General features: G+C 44.8%; 1 protein-coding gene across 2 annotated transcripts in view; it reads left to right on the forward strand.

Annotated features, from left to right (window-relative positions):
• LOC135388829 (junction-mediating and -regulatory protein-like) overlaps positions 1-24440 on the forward strand; it is a 28975-nt gene extending 4535 nt beyond the window's left edge. The window contains exons 1-10 of one of the 2 annotated variants that reach the window (XM_064618657.1): positions 9868-10135; positions 12179-12691; positions 13287-13671; positions 15515-15687; positions 15777-15954; positions 17667-17827; positions 17919-18002; positions 18133-18228; positions 19595-20060; positions 21995-24440. In XM_064618657.1, the coding sequence (XP_064474727.1) occupies positions 12200-12691; positions 13287-13671; positions 15515-15687; positions 15777-15954; positions 17667-17827; positions 17919-18002; positions 18133-18228; positions 19595-20060; positions 21995-22110 (2151 nt within the window). In that variant the 5' untranslated portion in view covers positions 9868-10135; positions 12179-12199 and the 3' untranslated portion in view covers positions 22111-24440. Of the gene's footprint in view, positions 1-9867; positions 10136-12178; positions 12692-13286; positions 13672-15514; positions 15688-15776; positions 15955-17666; positions 17828-17918; positions 18003-18132; positions 18229-19594; positions 20061-21994 lie in introns of those variants that run through there. The other variant, XM_064618658.1, reaches the window with a different exon arrangement.
• The last annotated feature ends 603 nt before the right edge of the window (positions 24441-25043 follow it).

A 25043-nucleotide genomic window follows, 5' to 3' on the forward strand; every position in this document is an offset into this window, starting at 1 on the left:
GTAGAGCATGATGTTCGGCTATTTTTTCCGATACGATAGCTCCTGAATATCCCTGTCAATTATCATTAATTTGAGTAAATTAGACACGCTCTTCACATTGGTGAGGTAAAAAAGTGACATTTACTAGGCAAATTTCCGAGTTCAGTTCGCAAAAATTTACATGATTAAACTTACGTTACACGACATTCACATGAGGAGGTGGCAAAAACCCAGTAAGAACAAATGCCGTTGACCGCATGACTCTAGGTGGTGTAGTTTTTTTTGTTATAATTCAATGACACGTTTTCTGGGACACCCTGTATATATAAACAACCTACTGCTGCGCTTGCAAAGCGAGTCAAAGGGGATCACCGTGAGAACTTTGACAACAACTGGGCAACCAATAGACACAGCAGTCGCAGCGGTGGCCTTCGCAGACGGTATCGTTCTAGTTGCGCCATCGGAAGAAAGCCTGCAACATATGCTAAACATATGCACCGAAGAAGCTGAGAATTATGGGCTAAAGTTCAACGTATTAAAAACACAATGGATGGCTTTCAATAGCGAGGACCCAAGCAATTTGCATTTCACACTCCAAGATCGCCCACCCAAGAATACAAGTACCTGGGAATCACTTTCACTAGTGACGAACACTGCCTGAGTAAGCACGAACAGAACGTAGTCAAAGAGTCTAACCAATTGAAAGGGCATATCTGGAACTCTGCAAGACATTCCTATAACCGATATAGCGTAAGAAGACTACTTTGGAAATCTACAGCGGTCCCTGCCTTTACTTTCGCGAATGATGCGGTTGTCTTCTCGCCAGCTACAATCAGGACCCTGGATCAACATCAACGAGAACTCGGAAAATGGTTACTAGGGGGTAACTTTGCAACAGCCAACGTACAAGGAGAAATGGGGTGGGCGACTTTCGCAACACGAGACGCAAAGTCCAAAACGCATTACCTAGGACGATTAATACACCTACCGGAAACATCTATAGCAAAAAGAATTTTTCAGCATACCCGATACCTCGGTATCAAAACAGCCTGGATAAAGAAAATAAACCAGTACGATAGGAAATATAGCAGAGGCACGAGGCGCCACAAAGCCCGCAACGAGAAAGTGGTAAAAAATCACGGCCGAAGAAATCAAAACGACGGATGCTGAAGAATGGAAAAACAATGTAAAGAAAAAGCAAAGCCTCAAATGGTACGGTAACCACAAGTTGAAACCCCAAGTTTGCACCCAATATACAGGAGACAGAGCCAGCGCGCTCCTTTTCCAAGCACGTACGGGGTGTCTGGCTGTCTGCTAACAAATGTCAGGAGGAGTGAACTTTTTGAAGAAGTGGATCCCACCTGTCAGCTATGCAGCAAAGGGATGGAGAGTCTATATCATATATTGATAGAATGTGACGCGCTTCAACCAGAGAGCCACGAAACAACAGTGGGAAACCGAAACCACATCGACAGAACGGCTCAACCATGCGCAGCGCCGCCTTGTGAAGTGGGAGCAACTAAAAAAAAAAAAAAAAAAAAAATCGACAACATCTGGACAGACATAAGTGACAATGTGTATTTTTTTGTGTGTGCACGTTTTTATCTAGTTAGTTCTATTCTTGTCTATTTTTTCGCACCTGTGAACCTATTTTTGGGATCTGCCCTGTATCAAAAGGGATTAGGTGCACGGTACTTGCCCGCGAGGTGAGTTGTCAACAACTCGTGACTCAACGTCATTGTTTATCAACCAATCAATTATCAATGTCAGCGTCCATTGCTCATCAGCTCCTTACGCGTCGTCCATAATAAAGCAACTGTTTACAAGATATCTTTCTTTCTCTTTCCTACATATCACGGCTTTCCAATCAAAGCAATACACCGTAAAGTGTTGCCACCATGATTCATCCTTGCTATCACCATGATAGCGGCGAGCTCCCTGTCTCAACAACCGTCGAATCGCGTGCTGTTGGCGAGCACAACAGTAAAATCCAACTCACTTTGCGGGCACATACAACAGTAATCATACCATCATACCGAAACGACCGCAGTGTGTCGCTAAGAGCGCAGTCGTCCTAAAGTCCCTCGATCGCTCTTTGGGAAGTAGCGACAACCCTTCCCTCGCCCTCTTTATTTTTCTCCCTTTCACTCCTCCGCCCGCCATGTTCTTCCCAGGTATCGACGCCGGTTCGGTTCGCTGATACATTGTCTTGCTAGCCGCCTGCTAATTTCACTTCAGCAGACCGAAATTTTGTGTATGTGCGTGCGTTTTGAATGCTAAACGTCCTTGACTTGTTTTTGAACTCCCAAATCAGAAGTAGGAGCATGCCGCTTAGTGTTACAGCATCACGAAGAACCATTTGGCTGTGCAGTGAAACGCTTGAATGAAAACCAAACGAAAACGTCTTCGAAGGAAGACGTCTATTTCTCTATCTCATCTATCTATTTCTCGGAAGTGCTGTTTGCCAGTCCTGCACGACTCCGTTTGCTTGTTAGGAAGATAAAAAGACAAAATATCTCCACAAGCATGACCGATAGTGACTCTCTGTAATGCATCTGCTAGGGAATTGCAACTTAGCCTTTTCGTTCGTTTCTATTTTTTTTTCCAGAATCAAACAAACTTCAACCTCAACTACACCAAACTTATTTCATTTTCTGCACAGCGTCTTGTAAGGAGGTAGCTGTTCCAAGTAATGCCCTGGTTTACCGTAATTTTTCCCACTAATGTCCCTATGCCTGGCTACTATAATTTTCCCACCCTCAAGTATAAGGGAAAAAACACACAATTTGGATTTCCTGCTAACACAGCTGCAAGCCTCATGCTGACTAATTGGAACGGCCCTGAAAAGGGTCTTTTTTTCAGCGCGTGTTGTCATGTCAGGTTGTTCTTGTCAGGTTGTCACAATCGGGTTGTCTTCATAGGTAATCTTAACCATCTATAGGTGTTCTTATTAGGTTTTTGCCACCTCCTCATGTGAATGTCGTGTAACGTTAGTTTAATTATGTAAATTTTTGCGAGCTTAAGTCGGAAATTTGCCTAGTAAAGGTCACTTTTTTACCCCACCAATGTGAAGAGCGTGTCTAATTTAGTCAAATTAACAGGCACGGCTTATCACGTCCGACTTTCGCTGGGATAATGCTTTCCCTCTCCCAATTTTAGGAACTGTTACTTTTTCTACTATCACTCTGTGGGCTGGCTTCGGAACCTCCTTTCGTCGCACTCAGAGCGATTGCGCTCCAAAAGTCATCGCGCGCTATGGTCCGGTGCTCCGAAAAGCATGATATTCGGCTATTTTTTCCGATGCGATAGCTCGTGAATATAACTGTGAATTATCATGATTTTGAGTGAATTTGGCACGCTCTTCATATTGGTGAGGTAAAAAAGTGACCTTTACCTGGCAAATTTCCGAGTTCAGTTCACAAATATTTACATAATTAAACTTGGAGTACATGACATTCACATTAGGAGGTGACAAAAACCTAATAAGAACAAATGCTGTTGACCGCATGACTCTAGGTGGTGTAGTTTTTTTTATCATAATTCAATGACACGTTTTATGGGACACCCTGTATATATCTGTTGGCCGTGTGATAAATGGTTTCTCGAATTCTTTAACACGTGGGGAACGTCAGCAGAGAAGTAGAGACGGCGGCTTGGGTCACAAGGATGAAGACTATGACACTTGTGCTTTTCGTTGGCTTGAAGTTTTTTCCTCCAATCTTGTGCAGCCACGCCTTCCGCCTTGCTACTTCTTTACTGCTTTTCCCCATTGGAACGGCAAACATTGCCTGTCCTGTTTCAGGACGACTATTGCACCCGAAGGCACAGCAGCCAGTCATTTTCAGTCGGTTATGATAGGCGATTCAACGCGATAGTTCGGCCTTCAAAAACTACGCGCAAAGAGCACGAACGCACGAACTGAGCAAGGAGCGAACTTGGGAAGATCATGGCGGACGGAAGCAAAGCGACACGGCGGAAGTGGCGCAAAACTACCACGTGAGCACCTTCGACCAACGAACGCTCCCTGTCGGCGCCGCAAGGGTTGTCGCTACTTCTCAAAGAGCGATCGAGGGACTTTAAGTCGTCCTAGAGTCAAGTCGTCGTCCACCAAGTCTCCAAGTCTAAGTCGTCCACCCCTCTGAGGCAATGAACTGTCCTGATTTCGCCAGCTTCCGCTTGCCGGAACACGCGAGCGGTGTATTTCCTCCTCGGTACGACACCCTAGCGGGCCCCGCTAGGGTGTCGTACCGAGTACACCGTTGTCGTACACCGTTCGCGTGTTCCGTAAACTTTTGTCGGGACCTGTACAAGTTATGGCAATGCACTGTACAATGAAACGCCGCTAACGTACCGGTCACAAAAAGTAATCAAACTTGTCTTACCGTTCACCTGCGGTACGTCGGAAAAAGTGCAGACTTCCTCTATGACGATTTCTGCGTCCTTTGGGGGTGCAGGGATTCCCTGTTATGTTCGTCTTCCCGCTGTTGTGATGATCACGTGGATGTGCCATTCCGTTCTCACATTAGCAGTTCGCCACAATCTAAATCTAAAGCATTCAAAACCCTCAAACTATACCCGCTAGCGTCTGGCGTCTGCGTGCACAACGGTTGCAGTCCGAGAGAACACGCATGGCCGGACAGACGTCAGACGTGATGTCTCTTCAGCAGTGTTGCCACACGCAAAAAATATTTATCTGTAGGTCGAGCTAAAAATCTGTAGCCACTCAAAACTCAGTGCCTTCGGATCTGGAATGTCTGCCTGCGTCTCTAAATTAGTGGAAGAGCAAGGGCTTATTTCGTCCCACTGCTGAAGACCACAGCCGGAATTTCTTGCTGTGGCGCACTGCCGTTGGAACTTTCAGTTTCGGTTTGCGATGTCGCGATTTTTGTGACTGCAGCGGAGTTAAGTGTCTGCTACAATCACACACACAAAAAAAGTGTCACTGCACGTAGATTTTAATACTTTGACATGTGTGTTCACATCAGCTGTGGCGCTGCAATGCAAGAATAACCTATCGCGTGTAGTAGGAACATTTCTCTCGCTCGTTCCACCATCGCAGTAATGAGCGAGGATCACAATGGACCACAAAAACAATAAAGCTCGATATATTCACAGACATAACGAAAGCGTACATGCGTGACGTGAATTATAAACGTTTGGTTTCACTTCAAAGCCAGCCAAGTCAAGTCTCTGAGGCAAACTGGTAACGCGCACATACTCAAGAGGTGGTGCTGGTGGTGAAAGAGCTCGCCAAATATTCAAGAAAACTGATTTAGCGTTGAGGCTCGCCAATGGTTCGTTCGCTGAAGACGTCCTTCTCCTCCGGCGACACAAGCCAGTTTCGTGATCGACGGATCAAATCCTTGTCAATGGCGAAGGCAAAACAGCTTGACCCAACAGCATGCGTTTTGTGTGCAGGAGGCCAGCTGTGGTGGTCGTTGAGAGGCTGTTTCTTTGATTCTTTTTCATCAAATTAACTGCAGAAAATATTCTAAAAAATAGTCGGTCAAACACTCATTCCCGCGTTCTGCTGACGTTTTTCATCGTTGTCGTTTTGTGCACTGATGCGAAACACGTACTGCGTCGAGTGATCCATTCATTGGACCAAAAATCATGAGATTTATATAAATCTCTGTAGATCTGTAGATTTTTCAAAAAGTAGGTAGATCTCATGATAAATCTGTAGGTGTGGCAACACTGCTCCTCAGTCCTCCGTCGGTTTTCTTTCTCCCCCGTTCGACCGACCGTTTGGATGTTTGAACAAGAGATAAACTGATGTTCTGAGGCTGGAACAACATAGAAGGGACAGATACAAACAAGCCTCAAATTGCCTAAGAAATCAACGATGAAAGATGAAAGTCACTGGCTAAGTCAGCTGGCTAACCTTTTCAGTGACTTTCATCTTTCATCGGATGTTTGGATACTCGCGCCTCAATCAAATGACTCTCGCCCAATCAGCGCGAAGGAAACTGACGCCAGCGCTTGGAGACCAATGAGCTCCAAATATTTATACACATACTGCTGCAGCCAATCAGAGATCTTCCGAGCGCACGCGCCGGTGGCGACCACTGATCTCGATTGTAAAAGGCTGGATCGCGGATAGGGAGCGCGATCGTGCGGCAACCGGCCGCCATCTTACTGTACCCAAAACAGTCGCCGCAGCGATCATGGCAACTTCTTGCAATTACGGTCGTACCAACCGTACCGGCAATGATACCGGGCCGAAATTTCTACAGGTGAGTCATTCTTTATCAAGGAATAAATAGGCGTCCATTCTGTACATTTATTTGACAATTATGAAGTGTTTTTTTGTCCAAAACCAGCACTGGGTGCAAGTTGTTTGATCGCTCTTCCGAGGTTCAATCGAACCCACTTGCATTTTACCCGCCGGCAAATACAGTTTGAGTGCATAACATGCTGGAGAGAACATGTTACACTACACTGATAGTGGTGTCATCAATATGTGCGAGCACTCGAGCGCTTTTCTGCATGCATTGCTAGCACTGTACCAAGTGTTCTCTACGGAAGCAAGTGCACAGTCATTTCTTTGAACCACCTTCGCGTATAAGTTCAGTATTACGTCATAATAAGACCAAGATAGTCACCCTTTTTCTTGTATTGGTATTATTTTGTGCCTTGGTTTGATTTGTGACAAAGAATCCTACGTAACGGTGGTGTGGTGTGACTTGGATACCGCCTTTGTATCTGCGCTATGTTGTCAGCTTGTTGCGATAATAATAATTTGTATCTTGTCGTGTTATTTGCAGCAGTGTGGTCCCTCAATACAGGTTTCCTCACGGGGGCTACCCAGAGGATCGTCTGTGTCATCGAGCATCACCTGTGTCATCGTCTGATGCGATCGAGCTTACAGATAAGTATCATGTTCCTCATTCACGGGTTCCTACTGTACGAGGAGGAACCACCCCAGTGCACGCACTGTGGTGAGCCTCTCTCAATTTTGTACATTCTCTTTACATGTTCACATCATGGAACACATCACTTCAAAGAGCTTTATATACACCTTAGACCCCTTCACCCAGCATTGTGTCTTAGTGATGAAGCTATAATTTCTTTTACAACAGCGTTTAAACGTTGAAATTTTTAAAAGATATCAAGATTGTAAACCCTGTTTTAAACTGATGTTTTAAACATTTATGCGATGCTTTTACTAAACAACATATTTATTTTTAACTAGTTGCAACCTAACAAATGTTCTCTCCTTCACAGCTGCCTCGACATACGCAAGAAATGGGTGCAAAACCTGAGCAGTGCCCACAAACTTCGATCACCGCAGCACCTCCAAAAAGTAAAAGCATATGTGTCACATGAGATTTTTAAAGGTATTCATAGCAGTGATGGCCAGTAGTTAACTACTTAAACTACCTGATTGTAGTTAAAAAGTAGTTATCAACTACTTGCAGAAATGTAGTGTGCAACTACTAGTTAAACTACTATTTCGAGTAGTTGGCTACAGTAGTTAGGTTACTGCAGGCGCCAACTACTTCCGATTTTGCCGCAAGCTTTACGGCATGGCTGTGCTTCCGATTTTTACCTTGAGCTACTTGTTTGATGAGAACGGAGGTGCAGAGCAATTGTGCTGTGCTTGTGTACTAAATCTTCACTTCTATATCACTGCTTGTGATTTATATTTAGGGGTCTTAGAACGCTATTGAATGGGATTGGTGTTGATGGACAACATTAAGTAGTTATAGATGTAGTTAAACTACACTGCAGTAGTTAAAGAAGTAGTTTTAACTACCCTGCCTGAAAAGTAGTTGAACTACTAGTTAAACTACTCCATTGCAAAGTAGTTAGTAGTTATAGTAGAAGTACTTAGTGGCCATCACTGATTCATAGTATATAATACCTTGTATTAACTGTTGTAGATCTAACCCACCTCTACAGTGTACACCCTCAGGAATTAAAACTCGTTGCGGAACTGTGGTCATTGTTTCAGTTACTAGGCATGCACATATATGCTATAAGAAGAAAATTATTTCTTGAGAATGCACTACTGTTGATCAAACTCATGCAGCTGTAGGTTTACCTTCGGCCTCTTGGAACTCTCTGTAGTTGCCTTAGCTGCAGGAGGAGTGTCCTCCAGCATGTAAACTACTTGCAAAAATATTGACGTATTTAAGGTTATGACACAGTTTGAAGGGTTTCAATTCAGGAAATTTGCAGTGGCAGGGCCTGCCAGAGTGAAACCTACTGAATATTTATGGTGTCGAAGGGGCGGTTCCTTCAGGACAGGAATATCTTGGATGGGAGCAAAAAGCTTGAAATTAACAAAGTGTTGTTTGCATTACGCAATTTGTAATACACTGAACACATAGGCAGCAAAACAAAAATTTAAAATTCAGCATGTATGAAAATTGGGTGCAACAAATTTACATAGTGTACCTGTACGTTGTCATTTCTGTGATATATATTGTCATTGCAGGGAGGTCACAAAACAATAAATGTATTGTTTTGTCACTTCCCTGCGCATTCATTGTATCTTGAAATGCGTATATGCCAGAATAAATGTTGAACTTGAAAAATGTATATTTTCTTTATTCATAGAGCATAACATCACTTATCTTTACAAAAGCATATCGTGTTAATCTTTGTCACTCAGAATGCACAACCAAGAAAGCCATCTTCCACTAAACATCACGTTTGACAAGATTCAGTTGGTATCATTTCATACACAGGGAACACCAGGGCTCCAGTTTCAAGCTCCAAATCGTCATGTTGCAGTTGGGAAACCGTACATGTGTAGTGCAAGAGAGCCCTCGCACATGAAAATGTAAGATGGGAGTCACTGTTAATGCAAAGTGACTCCTATGAGAGAGACAGACGCTGAAGAAAAGTGTGCAAACTGCGGAAAGTGCCATAGAGGGTTTTCAGAAATCGTGCCTGGTTTCACAGCAGTGCTACCACATTCCCTTTTAGATGACGATGATAATGATTGGAGTTTCAGATGTGCAGCTGCATTTTTTGCAACGTGCTCCACATAACTAGCATGACAAAGTCAGCAGTGGATGGCAGGCCCCCATCCTTACGCAGCTTTGTTCACGCTGCAGTTCTATTCACCAAAAGCATGTGAGTACGCGAGAAGGACATTCAATTTCACCTGCAAATAATCAGAGCAAATGAAGGAAGAAGAAAAAAGAAGTGCTGTACTTCAAAAGGAGATAAGTCTTGTGTCTCAAGGAGGTGTTACCACTTACTAAATAACTTTATTAAGTTTACATCAACACCTAGATTAACTGGCCTAAGCGTAATCTAATTGCGTGCAGTAATTGTTTGGGATGCTTCGGTGTGTTCATATTTGCGAGGCATTACATCGAAGACACCACTGTCGTTCACTAAAAGACCCTTTCTTGCTTGATATCAATCAAATTAAACGCATACGCCTGTTTGAAACAACGGCTGTGATTCTACGGGGCGATTTCTTTCTACCATGCGGGTATCCCTTCTGGGACCGCTCTTTGTGGAACAATTTTTGTCCAGAACGCAGCACGGGATATTATATACATGGTTGTTGTTAACCTCACATCGTTTCTTATTGAAATATTGGCTGGGAAACGCGCTGTAGTACAATTCCCAGCGCTGCACTGCAGTGACGGTCTAGTTTCGGAATGCAAAACATAACGTTATCAAGAATCGAAATGCAGGGCACCTGCGAAACACTGTTAGGATACATCAGTATACTGGCACCTTACAAAATCGCGTGACGACAAACAATGATCAACACCTGTAGCGCAATAAATACTCACAATCTCTGTTGCCTCCCATTGTTTCCAATGGGCACACGCAGCGTTTTAGGGCCCACCAACATGGCGGCCCGAATGCGTGCCTCTCTCCCACGAGCCCCTCTCCCATACGCGATCCAGCCTTGGCGACAGTATTTTGGAGGCGGTGCGTTTTGGTGCGTTTCGCTTAAGAGCCTTGGAGGCGCCACCAGCAACATGGCGGCGCCCAAGGAGTTTTGTTTTTCGTAGTTTCGATGGATCGTACAAGTATTGCCATTTATCCTGTGTTCGTGCAAGTAGTCCTTTAATACGTCGCATTACCAACACTATGAGGCATTGCACAAATCGATAGGCACATCTGCGCTTTGATCAGTCACGAGAAGTCAAAACTCGCCGCACATCCACGACAGCTTATTGTGAGTACGCTTATGAAAACACAATTTGCGGTTAGTAAACAACACGGTACTCTGAACTGTGCAACATAGCGGCAACAAAGAGCGTTCCTCTTATTTTGTTGTAATGGTTGTCTTGTTTCGAACTGGAATAAATGCGTTCAGCGACCTGTGCTGTTGCTGGTTGCAAGTTTGCAATTAATGACGTAACAGTCAGCTGCGTTGGCGTCGCATATATCGGCCTGTAATCATCACTTGTCTTCTGCAGCTCAGAGTGTTTAATGCGTAGCACGTGACAGTGACACTTCGCTGATCTCCAACAGTACAATATTGATAATGCTAAGTAGGCCATTCGTAGAGTTTGCTGCTTCTTCGAGATCGGAAGTAATTTGTGCACATGACCTACCTACTGAAGCAGGTTGGAAGAGGATAAATTCACCCTGAACTCGTTGCACAAGCTGATTAGATGACCGAGGAATCTTCCGTTGCTTTTTCTTACGAAATAAGTTGTGTCAGCAAGAAACTGTTGCTGCGCGTCGTTTTGGTTGCAGCTGATTGCAAGGAATGCCGCAACATCGATTACTAATAATGAAGTTTTGCCCCTGAAATTGGCGTAGATATTTTGTGAAACGTACCAGGCACATTAAGGTCTGTACCAAGAACAAAAAAAGCACCTTATTTTTAATATGTTTGAAGCCAAAATAGTAACGCATGAGTACATGGTTTCCCAAAACATGATGTTGTAGCAATTCTTCAGGTGACTGTTGGTGACAGTTCATCTCTAAGTGCGCAAAGAAAAACAACGATAAACACAAAAGATTTCACACCACTCATACCGACGACACTGCGCCGGTGTGTGTGGTATGAAATCTGTGTTTCTCGTTGTTTTTCTTGGCACTTTTAGAGATGAATGGTTTCTTTAGCCTATCTTCACGTACCTCAGTGCGTGTTTCTTTCTCAAGTGGAGAGACACAATGAGTGAAGGACAATGGGCAAATGTTTCCTAGACTGGAAATAAGTGAGTAAACAGGAAACAGAATGCAGCTGTTGCTTTTATCTAAACCAAAAGTGAATTGAAGCATAATGCCTAGTGCAGACAACAAGACCTGAAACAGTGTAGAAAGCTTTTGTCTAGAGCCTCTGCATGCTCTACACATATATATCTGATATCAGTCTTTAGAAGCTCAAGTTTTCAAGCTCTTTGCTTTGGACTAGGACACTTGGACGTCTAGGACTGACTGCAGTGATTTATCCAATCACCCCACCCAAATGCTTGGCAACACTCACTCCTTTCTTTTTCGCTGAGCTCCCTTTACAGGGCAACCTTTGTCATTTCAACTTTAAACCCATGTTGATAATGGTATATAAAGCTGTGACAGTGCACCTGTACCGTAATTTCACGCATGTAAGCCGCTCGATAAGCCGCAGGACCCATTTTTAGGAACGTTTTGAAAATGTTCGGGCAGATAAGCCAGATAGGCCGCGGGCAATACGACGCGACTGATTTGTGCGACAAAGAAGACCATAGAGAAGGCCATAAACCCTGTGGGCCATACTCCGGGGTCAGCATGGTGGACAACTAATGAGGTCAGTTGTGGTGTTCTTCCAAGATCGGATTGTGCCCTTGTTAATGTTCTTCATGGATCGATGGGTCAGCGGCCTTCCAAAAGACACGAATCACCATCACCACTTTCGTTAAAGCTGCTTGAGGGAAGGCACGAGGAAGGTCAGTCTACTTGAATGTGGACACGCCCCTGTTACGCATTGTCAGTCCATTGGCCGGGCGGTGCTGTTACAGAGACACTGTCGGCCCTTTCGTTAAAACTGGCGTTTGGGGAAAATACCGGGGAAAAATAGTCATCAGATAAGCCCCAGAGCGCCTGTGTGAAAAAAAAAATTGCGCATAAGTCGCAGCTAGTACGTGTGAAATTACGGTAATAATGGCTCCCCTCCCCAATCTTTTGTGACACCCCCTGTACTTGAAGATCCAGTGTAAACCACTGGGTCGCAAGAGGCTGCTATTTATTTTTTCCTGCATCCGCTCATTGTACCTCTTTCTTTCAATAGCTAAGACAAGGTGGCATCATCATGACGGACGGTCCTCTGCACAGCCTCGAAGGCTGGGTGGCAGTCCGAAAAGGCATCTTTGAGCCAAAAGAACATACCTCCAAGGGCAACAAGCATCGATTCTGTGTAGCATGGAACCCAGTGGAACATCAGTTTGCCATCACATGCTCAGAAGGGGAAAGACGAGCGAGCGACCGAGAGTGCCGTTCTCGTGCCGTGCTCGCATCTCCCGATATGTTACGTGATGTGCATTTTCAACTGTGCCTAGTGCATCCAACGTTGGAGACCAGCTTTCCATTCTGTTCCACAAGGCCGAAGAGCCCCGGGGTATTTTTTGGGACTCTCCTCAGGAGAAATGGGGTTAGTGAAGACAATTTTTGTGACGACGACGGTGTGTGCGAAGCTCTGGAAAAATATCTACAGAGGGCTTTGGATGTGAGCGGGAAGAAACTGTTGTTTGCTGTGTTGTTCGGTGAGGAAGACTACTTAACAGACTATGAAGAAGACATCCAGGTTAGACTTGCATTTTTTTTTGCCATTGATAAAATAAAAAAGTGTTCCGTTTTTAAATTAAAGGGGCCGTGACACTTTGTCCCAAGTTGTCCAAGATAAACGTAAAACACCGTTATTTATATAAATGTGAACCTGTACGACAAGTATTACAGCTAAGACGCATTGAAAATCGGCACAGTGAATATCGAGACTCCTCTGACTGTGATATCGCTACAGACGTCTCACACAGTGAGGCATTACGCGAGAGGTTACATGCTTACGACTGCCAGTGAGAATGGCTGTAGCTGTCACTCCTCTGGCATCAGAGCTTGATGTGGATGTGTGTTCTAGGGTTTTTATCTTGCAAAGAAAAATAAAAACAAAAATAGAAAAATAATTATTGTTTTCCCTAATAATCTGGCGTGCACTAGAATGTGTTCATAATGTAATAAAGGGTTATATACCGAGGCGTCGCAACTCCTTTTCTCTCACAGCGTTACTTATGCTTTGTGCTTTTGGTGACGCATAAATGAACTGAGTTCTTCATTACAGCCTTTCCTCGTAAAAAGTGTCATCAACATCCGGGAAAATAACTGCGCATAAATCGAAAATGCAGGAACTCCGTTTCCGTGCCGTGGAACAAACTCTGGACCGTGCAAAGAGTGAGCTCGCTGGAGTCCAAGCACTCCGGGACAGAGCGGAGACGATGTTGGAGCTGTCCACCGTCTACGCACTGGAAGATGAAGTCGTCACCAATGTTTCTCTCGCCCTAGCTGAGGTCTACAACTTTCAGCTGGGCCCTTTCCTTGAGCTGAGAGAAGTTGCCAATGAGAGGATGAAAGCTCTGAGAGAAAGGGCTTCAGATGAGACCCTTGGGGAGAGGGTTCGCAGTGCAGCACGGGCTAAAGCAAACGAGTGGGAATCCCAAGTGCAGGCTGCTTCAGAGGCAGTGAACCAGCTTTACCAGGACTACTATCGCAGCACCGTAGATTTAGTCTCTGGTAAGTTGACATGGTTGACCCATCAGTAACACAAATCAAAATTTCTTGGCGGTCAGAGCCCTAAAAGGTATGTTATGCAACAAAGGTAACATTCGGAAGTGGTAAAATATTGACTTTATTGTCGGCTATTACTATGTATGAATAGAATGTACACACACTGAGACATTCGTACGAAAAACTTAGTTTGAAAAGACTTGAGGTACCAGTTTGAATCTTGCTAGAAAATAGAGGACAAACCACTGACTTATTAATCCCAATATTACATTTGAAGTTCTATCTTATTGACTTTATTTAAACGCATATGCTACACCAATACAGTAATGTGATTTGCACTAGTAATAATGAAAATTGGAACGTTGACAAAACTCTAGAGTTCGAACCACGATAGGCTTTCCGTATAGATGCACAGAAGAACAGCGACCATTCCTGACGGAAACAACGAAGTCAGCAACAACAACGTCTCACTCGTCCACGCCGAACTTGCGCGATACCGACGTGTTATCCAAAGCCTTTTGAATTTAAAAGAGTACAGAGGGCCATCCAAAAAAATTTCAGATTAAGACATTTGATGAAAGTGTGTGTGTCATTATACCAAATAGCGCGAAAGGTTTTGATGTGTGCAATTTGTTTCTCAGAAAAAAACTCTCATAAACATAGCTCCGCGCCTTCACCCTTAACTCGCTACTCCAGCTATAACGAGGATGAGGAGGTATGATGGCACGTCACCGATGACGGCATAAGGAGACTCGTTCTGGTTTGCCGGTCAGTGGGGGTCAGCGCATTGCCCCTTTGCCGCCGTAAACCTGTTTTGCCAGTTTTCCCGGAGAATTGGGGACAGAAAGAGCGGCCGAAGCATTACCGAGCAAGGAGAAAGGCTTTATCAGAACCCCGAACAGCCGAGTAGCAGACGACAGCGGAGTAGCAGACAACATTTCTCTAGGCCAATCAGCGAGCATTCTCCTTCTAGCGTCAGCGCGAGGATCCAGGCAGATTCACCACCGTTGCGCACGGTCGCTTTTTGCGGCGTATTTTAAATTCAATTTCTGCGATAATTAAGACTCTGTGGTGTAAATTACTTCGCATGGTGCATCTTACTGGCAAACTTAACAGTTTTATAGGAAGAAAACTGGGTGATAAAAATGACTTCTGTGCTACTTTAAAAGTGTAGGCGGTGCATCTCGATGGCATTTTTAAGTCACTTTTGGCTTTACCAATGCTCGTGTCCAAAGCAGCAGAGCGCCCACATGTGAAAGTGCGACACACATTTCTTTCACCCTCGTCAGTACCTGCATTGTCACGTGATGTGCCACTGTAGACGAATCACTGCGAAGCTGGGGGTGGCAGATTGGAAATGTGCAGGGTGAGAGGCCCGTGATAGCGATTGCGGCGTCCAGAGCTGTTCCGATGGGGGGCGAGAGGGGCAGCCGCCCCGGGAGCCCTTGCCAGTGGGGTGCCGAACGGCAGACCCTGGGAGGTTGGTTGGACAGCATAAAGCGGGAATGAAGAGAATTTGAATTTGTGATCGCGGCAGTGCAGATGAGCATTTTCTTTTCTTTGTTTACCGAGCTTCTGACTGGGGGGGGGGGGCTTCACGTTTACGCTGGCCCATGTGCAAACGCACCTGGGTGCCGCATATCATGTGAACCTGCATTTAACACGACCCAATTTTTAAGGGTCCATTTTCCAGGTAAAAAAACATTACATGACGTCAGATACGGTAAATGAATGCTTATTATGTGCTTTTCTTCATATATCTTGAATTGTGCCTGAATTATATTTTTGTAATTGAAGCTCCTAGTATCCTGCACAAAAAACAAACACACTTTTGCTGTTCTTTCCGCAGGACAGCGCGATCGGATGTTGGAAGATCAAAGACGTTTCGGCCGTTCCACCTTCGAGCTGCGGGCCCACTCCCGCCTGCAGAAACTGGAAGTGTTTTTCTCCCAGGAAAGGCTCAAGCTGCTCGGTGCAGTACGTTCTACGAGAGAGCTGCAGCTGGAAAAAATTGTACATGCAGTAAGCAATGTTTTTAAAGGATTTGTCCATATTTCTCTGTTGTACTGTCAGAGGAGGCACTTGCCTCACACAACAAAACCTTTTTGCAGCACAAGGAGCTGATGTCGACCAGTGGCAAAAGCAAAGCTCAGTCCGACCAACTTGCTGAGCTTGAAAATGAGATTGGAGAGACACAACTTTCTATTTATGATATACGGCTAGAGGCATTACAGGAAGAGGAGAAGCTCTTGCAGAAGCAGAAAGAGATACTTGACCGGGCTTGGCAAGGCATGTTTCTTTGTTCTATACCTTTGTACCATAGCGAAATGTACAGACTATAATAACGTAAAAATTACAGGGCTGCCTTCACCTCTTGTGCAGTGTGCATTGGTTGAGGTGCTGAAAAGACTTGCGTTTCTCAATATAGATGCTTGAACCGGAGAACTAGATAGATATGAAATAAATAAGGTTACTAGAAATAGCTTAATACCGAGGTCGTAGATGTGTTTGTCATGCACAGGTGTGCCACACAGGCGGTGTTCAAATATCAGTTCACTTCATATCTGCAGTGTGAATAGCAGAATGATACATACTTATGGGCATTGCATTGAATGATATCTAATAATACAGAGTGGTGCACCTGCATAAGCAGGGTATTGAACAATTGCTGTGCATATACTACAGGGTGTTTCACCTAACGTTGTGGTGATTCCCCCCACCCGAGATAGATAGCGTTTTTTTCTTTTTTTTTGTGTGCTTAATCCGGTGAGAGCGAGGCAACACTTTATTCTGCTGTGCCTTCTCCAGGGACAGAATGGATGGGCTTTCCCCCAGAGTGGGAATGGTTTCCCACAACGTGAAAAATCGTATTAAAGAATCTACTTGCTTGAACACTATGGGGTTAATGCTATTTGTCTCGGGATTTTGCCATGACTTCTGAGCACTTTTGTCAAATTTAATTCGGGAGAAATTGAATTTTCCCAATTGAACTCCGAAATTTGCAAAGTCAACCTCACGTTTTTTTGTTTTTTTTTTGCAGAAATGAAAAGCACATATTGAATTGAACCCATTCTACTGCAAAATATGTTCGCTACTACGATGGTAATAGTCGTTTCAGGTGCACAAATTGCCGGCCGCGCTCGGGGCCCACTTGCACAAACGTTGAGGCTATTCCTCAGTGATGTGCACTGAGGAATAGCCTCAGCATTGTGCAAGCGGGCCTAGATCTCTGAAAGAAGGGATGTGAGGAGGCCATGTACCTGCCCTTTCACTTTCCCTTTTCCAAGCTTCTGCTGATAACAGCAGCATGGTTGTGATGCAAAGTTATCTGAAAGAAGAGCGAGGAGGAAACAGGAATGGGAGGGTGACCGCTTTTCTTCCACCACATCTTGCATTAGGCAGAAGAAGGTTCGGCCGACAGTTTGCGTGCCTCGAAACTACGTCTTTTGCAATTTGTTTTCAGCTATTACCAGAATTGTAGGGAATGTATTTTACAATGCAATGAGGTGAATCTGACGTGCGCTTTCTGTTTCTGTAAAAAAAGCCAGGTTGAAGTGGCAAATTTCAAAGATCAATTGAGAAATTCAATTTCTGGTGAATTAAATTTGATAACAGTGCTCAGAAGTCATGGCAAAATCACCCCTCGATATAAATAGTGTTGACACCATAGTGTTCAGATAAGTAGTGTTTTATACAATTTTTTTCTTTCAGATTAGGTGAAACACCCAGTATATTTGCTTCTGAATCTTGATGTGCCTCATCTGGAATGGCTGCATTTTAGATGCAGCATTGCACCTGTTGTTCTTATCTGAAACTTACTTTTGCCATCTTCCGAATTGATATCACAGCATATCAAAGCATGGCGGTTGATAGTGTTTCATCCATTGCAATCTACCTAAACCATTCAAAAACGAGAAAGGCAGCTGTAATTCTTGTAACACTCTATATAATGCTGTAGCCATGTACAAGCGTTGAAACATTATTGCTATACACATACACAGAGGAAGCAGACGAAGGGATCTTTTACGATGCCGTTGAAGATGTTGATCAGCTTGAAGACGATATTGATGGTGAGAGCTCTGCCAACATGTCGAAAGCGGACAAGTTGAAAATGAGGCTCAACAGAGTTTACAGGCGTCGAGCAATTCTCAGAAACAAAAGGGTGAGAAATGGGTTCGAATTCTTTGTTCGTTAAATGACCCTAAAATTATGAGAAGTTACTGTAGAGCTTAACAGTGTTGTATGTTTTGTAGAAAGTATGCGTTGCCGAGTTGAAACAGAAGAAACTGAAACAGAAGGACAGGCAGGTGGCACAAGAAAAGGAACAACAACATGCTGTGAGTAGTACTCAACACATTGTCCACAACTTGCCACGTGTTTTGATATGTAGTTGACCCCGTGGTTCCAGCATACCTTGCATGTATACTATAGCAAAGGAGCAATATTTTTTCACTACTCATTTTCTAGAGGCGTCAGAAACAGCAGAAACTGCATGAGCTGGATCCAGACCGGGTCGCATCAGAACGTCGGAGGACACTTCAAAGACTGAGAGAGTATAAACAGGTAGGTACAGAATTCACAGGCAGTGTTCGCATCCTGGGAGGGCCAAGAAGGAAAAACACTGTTTTCTTTCAAATTTGCAAATTTTGTGCTACTCCAGTGGTTCCCAAACTTTACCACCCCACGGCCCATAAAAATATAGGTGACAGCCCCCCTTCCCGGTTTCCCTCCTCGTGATGCCGGACGTCTTCCGAACTCAGCGCATGAACGTTAGCCAAAGCAATACACTGACATTTTATGGGAGCTACCTTCAGAGCGAGTTCTCTGGGCCAAAAAGTCCTGCACAACTGGATGCTTGCACAACTGCTTCGTTCACTGATAGCGCACGCGAAACGGTTTTCGGCGTCCGCTCTAATAGATCTCGACCTGAGAAACGTCATCATGACGTTGGTGGACAGACTGAAACTGAAACAAATCGGAAGGGGAGGGCTGGGTTCCATGAACGGGCACTTGTTTGCTGCCTCCTACTAAAAGAAAAGTAGGACTAAAGGTTGCGTCCCTTTCAGAGACCATCGTAATCCCCTCATAACTGTGGCTTTTGGGTGCGACCTTGTTCACCCCCTAGCTTTGAGGGTAGTTCAGCTCTACCAAACTGGTGGCGCTGTCGAACACTATGACGTCATTTGTTTACAAACAGGGAGAGGTGTATTCAAGAAGATGCCACCTGCTGGTGCAGAGTGAAAGCGGAGCGTCCATGTATGCCGCGATAGACGCAGATGCTGCGGCCTTTAGTGGGAGTGAGTGGACATCACAAAACGGATTTTGGTACATCATAAAAGCAGCACAAGAGAGGAAAACACGGGAGAATTTCACAGGACAACTGCACCTGTTATGATGTACCGCTACCAACTACCCCATATCGCAAGTGTAGTATAGATCCTGGCCCTTGGGCACAAGTGAAAGCAGGCGTGGAAGCGAGGCTGTGTGACGCATCGAAAGCGTCGCGTACCCTGCATGCAGGCGCATTGAGGAGAAACCTCTGCGTCTTCTGCCACGGGCTTCCTGGTAACGCAGAATAGCGGGCATGGCGCCACATTTTAAAAAATTTGTGGGCCGCTTCGCGACGCCCCTCGGAACGTGTCTGAACACCCAGGGGGGGTTGCGACTCACAGTTTGGGAACCACTGTGCTAATCACAACATTCAAGTGGCTGTCATATTGAGTAGAAAGGTGCTTGAAGTTGTCTATTGCTTTAACGAGCTCAATATGCATGTCTGTGACTTGCCGCCTCTTTCTGGCTACATACCACATTTTGTAGTCACTGCACCTGTGTCGGGCACCATTTTGGATGCATCATGTGACAAGGTGGTTGTTTGTATGCTTTGTTTGTTTTATTTCTTGCCATTTCTTAAAGTTTGTGATTGTTACAGAAATATCAAAACTCTGAGCAGCTTGAATGTGATGAAGATGCCGCGGTAGATGCTCCAAGTTTGGCAAGTGGATCCTTTGCACCACAAAGGCCAACAAGAAAACCCGTACCCAAAGCTGCAAAAGGTTCACCTGCAAAACTCAGTGTCTTCGTTCCTCCCGTTCAGTCTCCACCTCCTCCGCCTCCTCCACCACCACCGCCTTCTCTTCCTCCTCCACCCCCGCCTTCTCTTCCTCCTCCACCCCCTCCACCCCCACCTCCACCAATGGACTTCAATGTGTCGAGCTTACTCCAGAGTCAGCTTTCAAAGCAGTTGAGTAACGGTGTGAAGCTCAACGATGCATCAAAGGCAGCTAAGCCGAAACCAGCACAGAATGGTGGCCTTCCAGGACTGGACTTTTCTGAGTTGTTGGCGGCACGGTCTAAGCTGAGGAAAGCTCCCCAGGTCCCAGACGACACTGTAACAAGTAGGGCGTTTTCTTTTTAATCTCTGCATTTATTACTTCCCAAGCAGCACAGCATCTTATTAGACCAATATTGGACCAATATTGGTCCTATATTGGACCAGTATTGCCAATATTGGTCCAATATTGGCCCAATATTGGCCCAAGACGTTTATCTTGAGGTTCAGTTTTGCTGCAGACATACCTCAGAGACAATTTATAAGTTTTGCATGCATGGCAAAATGTTGTATAGGAATGCGCAGACCTCTCTTAAAGGGACGGTCTCGTACCCCCTGCCCCTTTCATAAAGTGTACCATTGGATTGCCCTTTGTTGAAAATGGAATACTGCTAATTTACCCGACAAAACACGCCACAGTTATTAAATAACCAAATTAAATTGATAAAGATTGCAGAGCACACCGCGATCTGTGTTGGCAACAATAAGAACGGCCACGTCGCCCTGCGGGTAAGTCCGTGATAGGATACAGAAATCGTCTGCTTTTGCGTGCGCTAGTGCATCAGCGTGAGCAGACGACTTTCAGAAGTTACTGGGCACCGCGGCAACTCTCGTACATTTTTTTCAGTTCTCAGGTGAAAAACGCGCATTCTAAGTAGTGGCAAGCATGGTGGTTCTGAACAACTATGTTAATCCTCAGAGACAAGTTAAAAGTCGCAGAACAACCCTATCCACAATCACAAATCTGAAGTCGCTGGCCATCGGCGCGCGGTCGCATTACAGCTCCGACCAAAAATATATTACGCGCGCTTCCATTACACTCCCCATTGTACACTGATCATGCTTCGAAATGAAGTGTCGCTGACGACGTACATGGAGAAGGAGTACGTGTTTATTTAAAAACCGCATTAAATACTCGCGGAAAGAAAACACGTGACTTAGCTTGCACGTATCCAATTGTGCGCCACATTATGGGAGACCCCACAGTCAATGCTCGGTCAGCTCGGACTACATGCTCCGCTCGCGGAGGTATATGCATGCGTGTCCCCATTTCGAGAGCAAAGGGGATTACTCAACCCAAGGTGCTTCTGCAAGTTACAATTACCATGACAACGACGACGCACCCGCAGGCCGACGTCATACGTGACGTATGCATGAGAGAAGCGCAGCTTTCGTCGTCTGCTCTTACGGCACGTTTCGACAAATTCCTCGAAAATGACTTGGTTATTCCGAATGAAACTTTGACGGTTGTATGTGTACAGTAGTCGTGAAACTAGTTTTGGCTAAGTTTCGGAATCGCCCTGGCTGTACGAGACCGTCCCTTTAATGCATCATATTTTCGTACCACGTGAAAGGCACCATTATACCATGCCTTGACGCCTTATCACCCTTGAGTGCACCTTCCAAAACTGTGTGATGTGTCAATTATGATTTGCCATTTTCTTCAATTTTACATAAAGCCAGTACCTCACATGCCTCATCTTCTGTTGATTCAGTACAAATTTATCGGTAGAAATGAGCAGAAAAAGAAAGAAAAAAAAGGAAAGCTTGTAGAAGGTTTCAGGATACAACCTTCACATCTTGTTATAAACTTATAGCCAATGGCAACATTGTGTTACAGACAGCTCACAGATTTATAGAGCAGCGTGCTTTTTCTCACTGCCTTTAAAGCATTTGCTATATTTTGTAAATTTCTCAGAGCTTTTTCTGAATATGTTATGCTACCCATCCTTGATGGTGAAGTGTGAACAAAAGAAGGACCGAGACACAGGACAGGCAGTCTTAGTCCCTGGTTTGTAAGGACTTTGCCCTGTCCTGTTTCTCAGTCTCAGTCCTGTTTTGCTCGCACTTCAAGAGTAAATCAGTGCTAACATGCCCAGTTCCTTATTGTGATGCTAGCCACATTGCATACACATCAAATGGCAATCATATAGTGTATTTCATTACCCTATTCATAGCCGATGACATATTTTCTCACGGTACTTACTGGGATGCTTTCAGGTATGAAGGGTGGAGGAAATGACTTTTCAAGAATGCTCAATGCAACGCTAAAGAAGATCCACATGGCCAATCATAGCCCTGAAGAATCGGAACATAGTGGGAGTGACTTTGAGTGATCTTGAGCAGCAGTTGTGTAATGGACATTTTTGGTACGCACGTGAACTAGGACTAGACTTGGCAGGACAGGAAGGAGTCAGCCGTAGTCCATCAACCTTGGAAAGTAATAGGGGCAAATTACATCCCATGATGTTGCTCATACAGAAGTTAAAAAAACTCGAAGGCACATACTCTCCCTCTCCTTTTCCACGTGTCTGCTGGGAGAGTGCTCAGAAGATGCAGGAGTATCCAGCCTGCGACACTGACACCTCAGTCGAATCCCGAGTTTAATCATACTACTCTGTTCCTGTTCCATCCATGACATGCAGATGGTAAAGCTGGGGCAGAAGCTGGGGCAGAAGCACCAGAATTTATGTTTGGAAATACCGTCCAAACGGAACACTTCTTGAATAATGCTTGAGGACTACCATTCGTGTATGCCAGAAGTGTACCGTAATTTCACGCGAATAAGCCGCAGGACCCATTTTTAGGAATGTTTCGTAAATTTTAGGGCAAATAAGCCGCACTCGCAGATAAGCTGCGGGCAATACGACGCAACTGATTTGTGCAACAAAGGAGACCATAGAGAAAGCCATCAACCCTGTGGTCCATACTCCGGGGTTGGTATGGTGTACAACAAAGGAGGTCAGTTCTAGTGTTCTACCAAGATCGGATTGTGCCCATGTTGTGTGTTTTTCATGGATCGACAGCTCAGTGGCCTTCCAGAAGACATGAATCACTGTCACAACTTTCGTTAAAGCTGCTTGGGGGAAGGCACCAGGAAGGTCAGTCCTTTTGATGAAACCTGCGTATGGAGAAAACACCAGGGAAAAATAGTCATCAGATAAGCCGCAGAGCATGTGTGAGAAGAAAAAAAGCGTGCATAAGCCGTGGCTAATGCATGTGAAATTACGGTACTTGTCACATCAGCATGGTGATTTCAAGGACTGCTTCGGCTTAATCGCTTTGTGACGGGTAAATTCTAAAAGCATGCAACACGATTTTACCAAAGCTCTAGGTGAAATAGAGTTGTCAACTGTTTTTTCATAGTTCTATTAGCAGTAGGGTCAGCCAGAAGTATCAAGCAGTCAGGATTATTTGCCAGTGAGGATTGCGCGCTCAGCCTCCGTAAGCATGGTGCAGTGCTTCTGCGCATGCACTCTCAGTTTGACCACTGACGAAACAGCCTCGGATGTTGGGCTCAGTTCTTCATCACCTCCAGTTTTCTGGAGGTAGTGCGTGTAACAAGAGGGAGCTGTAATGCACATGAAAAATCAAGCTGTTCTTTTAATAAACACTCCAAGAGTGGAAATACAGTAGAATCTCAATGATGCGATCACGGATGATCGAATTTCGGGATTATACAAATTATGTTCCTGACCCGGCCGAAATGCCTATTCTTCCCAGGTATTGCTAAGTGGCTGCAGTTTGCCTGCATAAAGAGAGTCAAGGATAGTCAATGAGTAGCATGTGACTACTGCGTGAAACGTAGTCATGGCACACCTGCAGTCAAACTGCAACATGAGCAATCTCAGTGGTGCAGAAGACAATGGATATGCTGTTCTTTTTGCTTTTCGGGTGTGTAGGTTGTAATGGTGACCAACAGACGGTTTCCATGACAACAGAGCCTGCTCCTGTTATTGATATGCATATTTTATTTTGTACACTCGTCAGCACACGGAGTCAACCTCTGCACAGTGTCATGTACATAGAATAGTGTGTGCTTTGAAAGCTGTTCTGATTAGGTAGCTTGGCACATTTTAGTGTAGTACTTATTTATAAGGTCGGACATATCAGGTAGAGGAGGTTTCCACCTGATATCTACCGCCTGAATTGATTTTACGACTCTCGTGCAGCAAAAAGAACCGGTATGAACCAATATGTTATATCCAGCAGCTCCTTCTTGCAGCATATGGGCACCTGGTAGGTTTGCAACAAATCCTACTGTATGGTGGAGGCTATCTTTTTTGGGCACCTAATGTGGCTACCGCAGCATTGACCCTATACTTTGTTTTATTTGACCAGATGACACCCGAATACATAGATAGCACCAAGGATCCTTTTGATAGACGATACTTAAAAGGCGAATAGGACCTTCTCTTGGTGGTAGAATATTTGTGAGTGCTGTGCAATACTGTTTGTGACGAATATGTATCTGTGCTTGAACACTTAAAGCAGCTGAACTTGTTCACTGAAACAGATAGGACACGTTTGCTACTGCTGACTGTGATAACTATTGCTTTTGCCAATATAGGCAGTGCCTCATGTAACAGACCGATTGTGCTTGTTTGTGTCACGTATGATATTTTATGCTGCTTGGCTCTATAGTAAAGGCCTGTTACAAACCTGGTGTTCATATCATTAACTTTCAGCAGATAGCCAACCCACTTATGAACCCTCGATTTACGAATTCCCTCCATTTATTCACACGTGCGACAAGACGGCTCCTTGTATAAGGGTCGTTCAAGCTTGACCGAGACTTTTATTTATTTAAATACAATTGGAAAATTCGGGAAACACCGAACCGCGTCAGTTTTTTTAAGTATTCACCGTGCACATCTAGCCACCAGTGCCATTGCTGTGGCAACTCTTTGATGCCAATTCAAAAGGGGTTAAAGGGAGATCAGTGCTGTGCCGTCGTCTTCGTGCACGTCCGTCTTGTCCCCGCACTGAGGGTTTTATCGATTTTAATCTTTGACGCCTTTGGCATAGAAAGAAGTGAGCTGCTGTCGTAGCCACTGCAGGTCACCATTCTGGAGGGCTTCATCTGTGTGGAACGTCTCTCTTCCAAGGTGCTCTTTAAGGGGCCCAAACAAATAGTAATCGATTGGGGCTGTATCTGGGCTGCAAGGGCCATGAGGCAGATCATCCCAGCGCATTTTGGTCAGGGTTGCTCCCGTCAAATTCGCCGTGTGAGGCCGGGCATTGTCACGAAGAAGAATGACCCTCCCGG

This window comes from Ornithodoros turicata, chromosome 3, assembly GCF_037126465.1.
Source record: "Ornithodoros turicata isolate Travis chromosome 3, ASM3712646v1, whole genome shotgun sequence".
Lineage (NCBI taxonomy): Eukaryota > Metazoa > Arthropoda > Arachnida > Ixodida > Argasidae > Ornithodoros > Ornithodoros turicata.